We start from the raw sequence: 13,423 nt of genomic DNA, 5'->3' as shown, positions 1-13,423 counted from the left end.
TAAAATATTTTATTTTTTATATTATATTTATTATTATTATTATTTGTTAATTAAAATATTAATACGATTTTTTTTTTTTTAATTTTCTACAATACAACAAGTTTATAAATAAACTAATAGGTGATTAATACTAGACGATAAAAAAAGTCAAGTTTGATAAAAAATAAAAATTTAAAATCAAAGTCCAAAATATTATTGTTTTTCTATTTTTATCAAATAGATAAACAGTAGAACATTAAAAAAAAATGGTTTTTTTTATGAATAATGTTATTGTTATTTTTAAAATAATATTTTATTTTTATAAATTATCAAAAAGTAAATTACAAAAGATAAATTGCAATAATGCAAGTTAAAAATAAATTGATGAAAAATCAAAGACACTTTTGCCTGATAATGATATTAATGAATAAATTAATATTGTGGTAATATGTGCGCATGTATTAATACGCAACGCGGGAAAGTGTCTAATGTGCCAAAAGACCTGATAGATTCACTGGCTGTGTTTTTTAAAGCCAAGTGAAGTTGAGTGAGAACTTGCTAGTCGTGAGAACGCCTATAAAAGCTCCTAGCATCCCAACGACGACGTCACAAACCGGTGGTACACTCAACCGTGAGGTCCTTTTTTTCGATAAAAATATTTTAAAAAATATAAATTTAAACAAAAATATTAATATCAAAAATAATGGTTGATAAAAAAATATCTAATTTACAATAATTTATAAAAATAATCAAAATAAAAATTAGTATTATCTGTGTAAAATAAATAATCAAGTTTTTAAATATTTAGCTTCATCAAAAGCGTGAATAAAGAGTTAAATTATAAAGAGTTTTGTCTTTTTTATTTATTAATTTATTTTTTTTTTTTCAAAAAAAGGATTCAGTACTTTTTTCAAGATAAATTTTTTTTTTTTGTGCTGCTGATATTGCTGACATCAGTATTTCCAATTTGGAAAATTATTTTTTGCGTAAGTTTTAAATTATAAAATAATTTAATTTGGTTTTTTTACATCGAGGTAAAAAAACATTGAATTTGTAATTTTTTTTTTTTCGATATTTTTATGACATGTAAGCTGACATTTGAAAAATAATATAAATAATATTTTTGATATGTACATGTCGTTTTATTTTATTTTTTATTAACTTTTTTTTAAAATTGGGTATATCTCGGATGTATGCCATCATTTTTGTAGATACATCATAAAAAGAAATATACAATATGTCAAAATAATATTGTACCTTTAAAACCACTTTATATACTTACTACATTTTATATTTTTTTTTTAAATATTAAATGTGTCAATATTACCCTTTTTTCTACAACGTCTTAAATCAAACAGTCTTGTTGAACTTTTAAACTATTTCAATTTTCAATATGTAAAAATATATGCATACTAAAAAATTATTTGAAAACCATGAATATAATATTATTTTCCATTGAAAAAAAATTAATTATCCTTGAAAAATATATAGCTACAATTATTTAAATAAATATCTAATTTTAATGATTGAAATAAATTAATTAAATAGCTTAAAAAATTATTATATATAAAAAAAACTGTTATCAAATAAATTTTTAACATCAAAAATTGATAATTTATTTAAATAAATTTCAAATAAAAAAACTGATAATTTATCCCCAAATAATTTAATCGAAAAGTAAATAAAAAATATTTTAATAAAATCATGTAATTAAAACACTATCAAAATCAAAAAAATTTAATATAAAATTCATGATTCTTATCACGCGCATTGACACGTGCAAACTTTTGATAGTAAATATATAAAAAAAATATTATGTATATAAGATTAGAAATTAAATCAAAACGATATAAAGTTAAAAGAAAGAAAAAAAATAATAAATAAACACTTGTATATATTTTTGGCTATATTTAATATATATATTATTATAAAAATACAATATAGACAATGGAAATTGTATTGGCAAGTTGAATAACAATTCACAGTGTAATCCCAAGTCGTTGAGTGGCACAGTTTAATGGGATTTGTACGTAGGTGGATTGTTATATATATATTTAGTTTGTAGGAAAGCTTCCCCTCTGAATTTCTCTCTTGGATACTCATATATTTGTCTCTCACTTGGAATTGTATATCAGCCACTTTGCCACATGCTAACCGAAATTCCACAACATTTCGCGTCACGATTCAATTCTCTTGAGGGCTATTAAAATTTACCTATCAAGACTCTCTCTCTCTCTCTCTCTATTATTCGCAAATTGATACTTTAACTGAAAATCTTATACCGTGACTCAATTAATTTTCAAAATTTAATATCACACTTTTATTTAATCAACTGTTAAAAAAAGAAAAAAATACTAAAAAATTGATTTAAAATATATATTTTTTTCATCATAATAAATTTTTAATGATTCCATTAATTATTTTTAACCTCAACTGAATAATAAAGGTTAAAAAAAAATTTTAAATTAAAAATAATTATCAATTAATATGTAAACATGAAATTTATGATTTTTTTTTTCTTTTAATTATGACGATGAAATATTTATTTGTCTTTTTAATTAAATAAGAGAATTTTAAAAATAAAAAAATGCTTTTTTCTCTTTTTAAATAATGATAATGTATATTTTTATTTTTTTTTTTAGTACTAAAGTTGTTGATTGATTTCTTTTTTTTTTCTTTTTAAATTTTTAATTTTTTGAGTGAGTGTGGTGGATAGTTTGATATAAAGTGCATATGTATTAGTTTGAAAATTTGATTGAGCTTATATCTGGCATAGATTGTAGTTGTTTTAATCCACTTGATCCACTTGATGATAATATATGAGCTTGAGGCAAGTACACTTAATTTCGTCATTTTCAAAAAGACCATAACAAAACCTAATTATTATAACACCATTATATACGACAAAAATTATTGCAAAATAGTTTTAAAATTATTTGAAAATAATATCAAGGAAATATATTAAACCATCAATGACTTTATCATTGTAGCAAATTTAATATTGAAAAAAAAAAATAAATAAATATGAATCTCAAAAAACTTGAAATAACTTGACATAAATATTTATCAATTTGTAATAAAAATTTCTTATATATATCTATGTAAAATAAAAAAAAATATATATATTTTACAACATCCTGAGGACATCTGAAACAGAATTTATTTTTCCCATATAATATTTAATCGAAAAAATAAAAAAAAATAAATAAAAGCACTTATCGGTTCACCAAAGAGTGTAATGTTCTCAATATTGCAGTTAAAAAAAATATATCCAGGTATATAATAATACGGAAAAAAAAAAAATAAATAATTGTTTTCAAGGATTGAATATCCGCTGTTTTATATCACAATATATATCAATGTCAAAATAAATATAATAATAATAATTCAAGCTTATTAATGAAGTTGTCGAGAAGTGAAAATTAGTGGAAAAGTAAATTTTATAAAGAAATTATTATTTGACTGATGGTAAGGTCTCAATAAATATTTAAATTGAATTTCTCAACATTCAATAGTGGAGTATTCAAGAGGACATTTAATAGAGACTGAATGAAATGATAAATTAAAATAGAAAAAAAATTTAAAAAGCCATTTTCTTTTTATAATTCAATCAGTGATATATTTTGCCTGAAATTTTATTTTATTATTTTTTTTTTCTACTTCGTATTGATTAGTAAATTTTACGTCAATTAATAATTTTTATATGTACTTTTTCTTATCATTATTATGGTATTAATAATAATTAATGAAAAAAATTTAACACATCTTGAATAGAGATTATTAAATCATTCAAAAAAATTGATAATTATTTAATGAAAATAAAATAGGATTTAAGTAGAATAAATTTAATTTAGTCAGACATGAAAAATTAGGTATTTTTTTTTGAGAGAGAGATTGTATTACGTTTCTGTTTTGAAACAAGAAAAATATGTATTTTTTTGAAAAGGGTTTGTTTGAGTTTTTGTAGTAGCAGAACAATGTCAATTTATTTAAATATTATTTAACGTCAATAACATATTGAAATACGTATCAATGGACGAGAATATATAAACTATTTTTTTGTTTTGTCATTCAATTCAACACGTGTTTCAATAATATTATATTACTGTCCATTATTGTTTCCAACTAGAACAAAATCATGCAATATTAAAATTATTATTTCCGTTAAAATACAAATAAAATTTTTTGTTTAATTTATTTTCTAAAAATATACATTAATTACTTGTAAAATATCAGAGGGATTTTTTTTTTTTTTATCTATTTTTTTTATTCTTTTTATATATTTAATATTTACCTCAAGTTTTTTTAACTTAACTTAACTTAATTGAATATTATATTGAAAAAATTAAAAAATTATTAAACTAATTTTCATGTTTAGTTTATTTAAAAAAAAATATTTATGGATATAATTTTTTAAGCTCTTTTTTAACAGCTTTTTTTTACATTGTTAACATTAAAAAAAAATAATTATAATTAATGAAGAAAATAAAAAAGGAAATTTAATATGAAAAAATTTTTCAAGTTATTTTTTCGAGTTATTAATTCGGAAGATGTTAAATAATAAAAAAAAAGAAATGAAAAAAAAAGATACTTAGTAAATGATGAGCAAATATTTATTATACATTTTTATCTATTTTTTTTTATTGCATTATTTTAATAGAACATTGGGTAGCAAACGGTTTGAGTGTTGAGAAAATTTAAAAAAGTTCAATGACGTCAACTTGAATCAACAAGTGCTTGTCATCAAAAATTTAAATAATTTTTTCATTCACATATAAATTTATCTCCGGGTTAAATCTGCAATTAATGTAGCACTATTTTTATTTTATTTTTTTTTTTTTGTTATAAAAAGCTCCTCTTGCAAATAATTCTTCTTGATATTTTTTCATTTTTGATGTCTTTCTATCTCTAAACATAATAAACACGAGAAAAAAAAAGAAAAAAATTGTGGTAATTACGAGAAAAAATGATAATAATATCAGCAGAAAGTATCACATTTATTATTATACTTAATCCTAACCCCATAATTTATTACAACTATCAACAAAAATAACAAAATAAAAAACTTTTCGTCATTACTTTCGATCCTCTTTATAATACCCATATTTATTTAAAAATTGCATTCAATTATTAAAATTTTTTTTCATGAAAATAAATTAAAAAAATATATAAAAATTATAATTTTTTTAATGAAAAAAAAAAAATAAAAAAAATACAGAAACTAAAATAAATCAAAAAATAAAATTATAACAATAAATTTCCCTTAGGGTTTAATTCACCTTTATAATAAATGAAATAAAACTTAAAAAATAAAAAAAAAAAAATATCAGCACAGTAATAATAAATATGAAATATATTTTTTTACAAATAAAAAATTTTTTGTTGTTAAACAAAAAATAATAAAAAATACAAGTGTGATTGCAAATTGCCTTGGGCAAAATAAAAAAAAAATAAATAAATGAATTTGAGTCGTTTACTTGATGAAGACAGTATTTATTTATCACATAATAATAACAATAATAATAATAATAATAATAATATAAAATAAAAAATCTATAAAATATATTTCAAGTTATATATACTGAGTATTATTTATTTACGAGAGTTGACTTTGTCCCAAGTAGATTTTGTTTGACGATATCAACAATAATTCCTGTTGCTCTGAAGAACACTTGGATTGAATTATTTTTTTTTTTTATATATATTATTTCTATCCCTCTTATTTCATTGCCACCATTAGTTTGATGTGTATATATAGAAAAAATTGAAGTAAATGATTATAGAGTCACAAGAGTGGTAGTTTGTAAAACAAGACAAGAAAATACGTTAAATAAATAACTCGAGTAGAGTTGTCTCAATGAAAAATGATGTTAACTTTGGTCAGGGCTGTTTGTACATTTTATATATATAGCCAAGTATAATTTATATCAGCTGACGACAAAATATATATATATATTTCATTCAACTTTTTATAAAAGGTCAGGTGAATTGAAATTTTTTCAATGACAATTATCAAAATGGATCTATTGATTTATATTATTTACATCAATTTTATTAAACAATATAATAATATTTTTAACTGATAAATTTAATAAATAATAAAACGAATTGTTGATTGATAAATTTAATATATTAATTAACAATAAATTATTAATTTATTTCAGCTAAAATTAAACGTAAAAAAAAAAAAATAATAAAGCTTTTTGGCAAATGAATTTTTTTCCTTGAAAGTTTCTTGATGAATTAAAATTTATCAATGCTAAAAAGGCGTATGTTTTATATTGTAAAAGTAAAAAGACGTATGTCCATTTAATACATGTATTTTTTTAAACGTTAAATATAAAAAAATTTAAAAGTTAAAAAAGCAAATTCATGAAAATACGTATTTATTTTTTTACAGAATATTTTTTGTCATTCGTTTTTATTTATTTTTAACATGACGATTAAATGTGAAATTAAAATTGAAATTTTTATATTTACATGTATAAATATTGATGATATTTAATATATTTTTTATTTTATAAATTTATGTGAATAATAAAAAATTCAGTTATTTCAATTAAGGGTTAATTTTGTCGTTTAAATTTACATGTTTACATGTGTAGGAAATAGATTGTAAATTAATGTATACATATATGTATTGGAAAATTTACCTGTTTGTAGATAAACATTAAATTACCATTACCATAAATTTTTCACTAAAAGTCTTCATTAAGATTTAACTGTCGATCGTGTATCTCGATTTTATGCTGTAAATATATTTATTTATTTTTTTCAATTGAAACAAATAATTTAAACTCATGTCAATATGTGCTTACTGGTATTATTTGCCAACATACCGGAAATAATGAGAATGAAAAAAAAAAAAGAATCAATTTCCGATTTGTTTGTCATCATACAAACATACCCTGACAAAAATAAATTAAATTTTCAAAATTTCTATGATTATTATTCAAATTAAAAATACACACAATATGAAATTTTAGCTGTTGATGCTATTTAATTTTTTTTAGTTCATCTTTAGCAATGATAAAAATATAAAATTATTTTTAAAATATTCTATTGTGCAGCTAAATGAAATGACAATTTTATTTATTTTTTAATTATAAATTTACACTTGATATTTACATGAATGTTGGCATTTTAAATTTGTTAAAAAATCATTGAACAAAGTGGAAATGTACAAATGTAAATTATTCATATATATAAATTGTTGATGAGAATAATATCCCATCGTTTGGAAAATAAATATTCAACAAAAATAAAAATATATTTATCAAGTTTTTTATTTTTGTTTTTCAATTTTTTTTTTTTTTTTTTATTATTGTTTGTTCAACCGAAATAAAATGAGACATAACAATGGTATCTCATAATCACCTATCGTTGAAAATGTCATACGAAATATGTCTGTCTATCAGCATGTCAAAAAAAAAAAAACCGTTTATCATTGTTTTATTTATAGAAATATAAGTAAAATTGAAAATTTAATTTAATATTTTTCATTTGAAATGAGAAAAAAATATATACACTCTAGACAATAGAAAGATGAAAATAAAAAATGATTATATATTTTCTTTTTAAATTTAAAAAGTACAATACTAAAGCAAATAATAAAATAATTTTTTATAGAAAAACAATTAAGCTGTACATGAAAATAAAACAACAAACAAAAAGCTTAAAACAAAGGGTAATTTGAGTTTGAAACAAATATTTAATTCATGTCCAATTTAAAACAAATAATTAATTTTTTTTTTCAAAAATCATAAACAAGTATTTGTCCGGAATAATGAAAATACTTCCGCTTGCTTTGTGATAGTCAAATAACCAATAAACTTTTCAACAATATACACCCTCGATTAAATAAAAAATTAACATAAAATAGTCATACCGAGTTTATTGAGCCAATCGAAAATTCATTATTTCCTTAATTTCCATAATCAAGAAAATTTATATTTAAAAAAATATACATATAAATAAAATCGATATATCAAAGTTCAATTCCCTCTTGTTCAATTTTTTATTAAATTTATATTAAAACAAAAAAAGTTAATATTAAAATACCTCGTCTCAAAAATATTCTAAATATAAATATTTAAAAAAATTTAAAAATCATAATTCAAAACAGCTGTTTTGGAATAAATCAATAAATCAACTTACATTGTGTAAATTAATAATTCAAATAAATATTATTTAAAAAAATTTATACGATTGTTAATGATAAATATTGTATATTGATTTTAGAAAGAAAAAAAAATATACAAAATTGATAAACAAGATAACAGATAATGAAGTTAGAAAAAAAAAAAAACAAAAATAATTACAAAAATAAGTTAAAGTTAAATTGAAAAAGATTAGATAAGTGAATGAATAAATTTTTGTTGAATAAATATTTATAATGAATAATTTGGAATGACTTTTGCTGGTGATATAATAGGCTTTGAATGAAATTATATTTGCATGAGTGAGTCAACTTGATGAACAATAGCAGTCTCTTTCACAGTGTTATGCACACATTGGCTATATTCATGGTTTATAAAATGTCATATATATATTCACATTTTCATTCACACCTAGTCCAAATTGATCTACATATATCTGTATATGTATATCACCACAAAATCGAAATATCCAAGCCACACAATACCCAAATAAATTTCAATATAAATCAAATAAACCAGTTGGCTTTGTAATTCAAATTTTAATTCCCAAGTTGATGACATATATTTTGACCGGAAAATAATTGATATAAATTCAATCTTTTTTTATCAATAAATAATTGAAATAATTATTATTATTTTTTCGAATATTATTATTACTTTTTCATTTATTTTAAAAATGAAAATTTCTAAAATTTTTCTTTAAAAATATGTGTGACTGTTGTCTGTTGATTTTTTTTTCTTTTAAATTAAATCACTTAATTGGTTTATTTATGTAAAGCTTATTGAAATTTATGTGGAATACATTTGATAGATTTTTATAATTTAATTTTCACACCTGTAATTGACACAATAATTATTTTACAGTTTTTTATTTATTTTTTAGTTTATTGATTTTCTATTTTTTATTTTTTTCACATTTTTTACAGTGTTTTATTTATTTTTTTTCAAATTTTCAGTATGTGTTCTCTTTTGATCAATAGAATCTAAAATAGACATAAAAAATAGTGTCAAAAAAAAACCGAATAATTGAGAAAAAAATAAATAAAATAAATAGCAAATAATTGATGTAGTCTTTCAAGGTAAAAAAAAAATGTTTGAATTAGATTAATTGAATAAATTAATAATAGTTTAAACAAATATAAATCACTTTATTATTTTCTATTTATTTTTTAGATGATTGTAAGTATATAAAAATTCAAAAAATATAAAATAAATATGAAAAATATGTTTGAAATTTGTATGATCATTTAAATAAATATAAAAAGGTTTTTATCAATGAATTAAACACTTTTAACATTAAATTAATATTCTACAAATGACAAAATAATTTATAATTTTCAACTGACAAATATAAGGTGTATTAATTTTATTTTTTGAAAAACTCATTTATCTTGTAGTCAGTGTTAATTACACAAGTGTATTCGTCAATTTGTCAGAAGGTCATAGCTAAACCAACAATGTTGACATGAATTTAAAAACGATTCGCATTTGAATTTGTCAGACATAAAAATGATAATCTTCAGTTAACAATTGTTAATTCAAAATTTAAATAAAATAATATTTATAATTGTTTCTAATTATTATAAATTAATATAGTATTTTTATTTTTTTTTTAGGAAAAGTGTAAAAGTTCAAGTTTAAATGATGATTCTCATTAGCTTGCTAGTTGCATCAACACTGATAAGTATGACAAAATCATCACCCTTATCGTATACAGCATATCACAAAAGGGAATTAAATGATGATGCTGATCAACTTTATTTACCGTATTTGATTAATGATCATATACTGTCCACTAATAAGGATAATTGGCCTCAAATTTCAAAAGTACGTATTAATTATTTTTAAAATGAATTTTCCATTTGTCAAAGTAGTTCATAAATAAATTATAATTTAAATGAATTTTAAATAATTAATAATTTGAAATTAATTAACAATTAAAAAAAAATTAATTATACAATATTCCTATTGTCAAATTTTATTTTTTTTTTTATTTTTTTTTAACTTCTTTCTTTGTGAAAAAAAATATAAATATTTACCTAAGTGAAATGGGGTCAAACAGATCATAAAAAAATTTATTCGTTTTCGAAAATCGTATATGTTTTTGCAAATAAAAATATTATTATAAAAATTTATCACGTATGAGCTAATTATTTATAAATAATATTTTTTAAAAATTAGTCATTTTAGTAAAAATTAACAATTTTATTTCATTTTTTTATACGACGAAATTTCATGTAGACTTTAAAAAAAATTATATATTTTATAAATATTTACATGCTTGTAAAGTATAAAAATAGTTTAACAATTTTAAAAATAATTTTTCGAATAAATTTTTTACATTCTTAGCTATATTTTATAAAAGAATCAAAATTTTATTTATCACCAAAAGCATTGCTTTTTTTCTATTTATTATTTTACTTAATTTTTAAAATTTTCTACATTCTATTTAACAGTACATAATTCAAAATAATAATAATATTTATTTGCATTCAGTACATAAATTTCGCTGAATAAAAATTTAAATATAAAAAAAAAAAATACTAGAAAGTACAAGTTGATTGCAAGAAAAATGAATTAATCTCGAGTCATTTAATTTATTTTTAAAATACGTTAAAAGTTTGATTAAATATAATTTAATAAAGGCACTTTAAAATAGACTTTCATTACACCCACTTTTACATTATTTCAATACTTTGAAAATACCAATTTTATTTTAAAATTATAATAAATAAAAATTTATTGATATCGCAATTTGAACTGACGATACTTTTATAATGAAATTTATTCAACTTTTGACCAATTAAAAATTAATAATGACATTAATTAATTTAAGGAATCAATGGCAAATATAAAAAATATAAAAACATCACTTGGAAGAATGAAAAAAAGAATTGGATCATTGTCAGTTGTTAATTCATTGGATGTATTGAGAGAAAGAATGCTATTGGAATTAGCACGTAGAAAGGCAATGCAAGATCAAAAACAAATTGATGCTAATCGTCGTTTTTTAAATAGTGTTGGAAAACGTTCAGTACAAGATGATATGAATTATTCAAAATTTGAGTTAAATAATAACGACGACATATTTGATAATCAATTGATGAATAATCAGGCCAAAAATTATAATCCAACAAGAAATCCACTGGAAAGAACAATTGACTGGTATAATGTTGATGATGCTGATGAACATAATGATGACAATGAACAATCAAAGGTATAAATTATTTTCCTCATTTTAATTTAAATTCAGCATGACTTACTCAAGTTTTTTTAACTATTTTTCCTTCATGGCTTGAATTTAATTTTATTATTTTATTTTTTTCCAATACTGTTTTAAATCTCTCGAGGAAAATAAAAATTTACAATTGGAATTAAGATACTCATGGGTTCAACTGACTTTCTAAATGCTTTTCTTTACGTTTTTTTTAAATTTACAAATGTGTTTTAAATTTTTAAATATGCTTTTGATATTTTTAGTTTGTTAAATTTGATGGATTTATTTATAGAAATATATTTTTTATTTTTCAGATGGAAACGAACGAGCTTGGTATATTGTAACCTCATTGAACCAGATAAAAGATTAAATACCCAAAACCGAGTAAAATTTTTTAATCATAAAATTACAACGTCTCAAAGCTAAAATTATTTTAGTTTATTTAATTTTTATTTCGAAAGTATTACTGCTTTATTTTTATTTTTTTATAATAAATTATTACCAAATTTTTTTTATACTGAATTATATATTATAGTTGACAAAAAAAGAAAGTATTTATTATGTATTTTTGAAAAATAATTTTTTTTATTTATTTGAGTATGACAAAGTGTTTTTTTTTTTTTTATGATACTCGGAAATGTCGTGATTATTTATAAGACAACTGATAACCAGTAAAAATAATTTTTACAAAAATAATTTCGACTAAAAAATCAGTGATTAATTTATAATATATTGACAAAATTATCATCGACACAATTTGTAGAAAATAATTTAATTATTATTGTTGAATTATGGAAGTTACATTTAAATATAATGACAAATTGAAGAGAAAAATTAATATAATATACTGGCTGGCTGGTTTTTATAGAAACATTTTTTAAACAAATGATATTTATTTATTTAATTTATAATTAAATTGTTATAAATCAATTACTGTTAACCCTGAGTTTTACTTTCACATTTACACCATAAAAAATTGTTAAACAAAAAGTATTTTCTTCAAAAAAAAAATACCCGATCGAAAAATATTATCTCGCAAGAAATTTTGTCAATATTATTTTTGTAAAAATTATAACATGGTATTACCAAAAAAAAAAAATTTATTATCGATCATTAGTGTGATTAACTGTACAATGTAGATGATTTAAAAAAAAAGATTGTATATTTAATTAAAAACATAGAAATTAAAAGAAGAAAAAATACATAAAAAAAAAAAACAAAAATAAGCAAAAAATATATATAACAACTTGATATTTAAAAAGAGTAAATAATATAGAAAAATTTAATAACAAAAATAAATAATAACGAGAACCTTAAAGTACACATGACAAATAAAACAGTATTATATTTTGTGATTATCATTTTTTTTTTTTTTTTTTTCGAGAGATAAACTTGAGACACTGTGTAATAGTATTTGAAGAAAATATAAAAAAAAAAAAAACCTTCAACTTGACATTCCAGTTGATGTATAATTTTTTCAAGCAATAGTCGAATAAATATTAGTTTATTTTTATGTTTAATATACGCATTAAATTAAAGAAAAAATTAAATGGAAATAAATAAATTTACGCTTTCAAAAAAATATACGTACATCGATGTTAGACTTTAGACATAAACAAAAATATATAAAAGAAAGAAGAAAAAAAAACCATTGTATAATTAATAACAATAGTTTAATTATTAATAATTAATACGATGATGAATTAGGTGCAGTTACTTCAATCTCTATTTGTTTTCTTGAATATTTAACTTTGTTATAAATATTTTTTTTTTCAACAATGTATAATAAAAAGAAAAAAAAAACCATCTGAAAAATTAATTTATCTATTTATTTATTAATCATTTAGTTGATAATCATTTTAAATAAAATAAAAAATACCTACTTTTGCTAAATCAGTTGAATTTTGTTTTTTTCGATTAAATTTATTTCTAAAATTTAATCAAAATAATTAAAAAATGAATTATTTATAATTTGTAAAATGTTTATTATTATAATTTGCTGATATATTTATAAATTTTAATACTAAATTAATTAATTAATATTAAATATTTTTTTTTTTTTTATAAT

At 19.6% G+C, this 13,423-nt stretch overlaps 1 protein-coding gene across 2 annotated transcripts; it reads left to right on the top strand.

Annotated features, from left to right (window-relative positions):
• The first annotated feature begins 584 nt into the window (after positions 1 to 584).
• On the top strand, positions 585 to 13,160 carry LOC122848325 (diuretic hormone 44). Of its 2 annotated transcripts, none has more exons than XM_044146316.1 (4): positions 585 to 965; positions 9,755 to 9,965; positions 10,975 to 11,355; positions 11,670 to 13,160. In XM_044146316.1, exons 2-4 carry the CDS (start codon positions 9,780 to 9,782, stop codon positions 11,697 to 11,699), a joined length of 597 nt encoding a protein of 198 aa, XP_044002251.1. In that variant the 5' UTR covers positions 585 to 965; positions 9,755 to 9,779; the 3' UTR covers positions 11,700 to 13,160. The 2 variants fall into 2 exon arrangements, with proteins under 2 accessions (XP_044002251.1, XP_044002250.1); XM_044146315.1 differs by lacking the exon at positions 585 to 965 and adding an exon at positions 9,612 to 9,670 and having other exon boundaries at positions 11,670 to 12,583.
• Positions 13,161 to 13,423: the final 263 nt, after the last annotated feature.

The sequence above is a fragment of the Aphidius gifuensis genome, linkage group LG2, assembly GCF_014905175.1.
Source record: "Aphidius gifuensis isolate YNYX2018 linkage group LG2, ASM1490517v1, whole genome shotgun sequence".
NCBI classification, from domain to species: Eukaryota; Metazoa; Arthropoda; class Insecta; order Hymenoptera; family Braconidae; genus Aphidius; species Aphidius gifuensis.
This window is presented reverse-complemented; position numbering and strand designations above follow the sequence as displayed.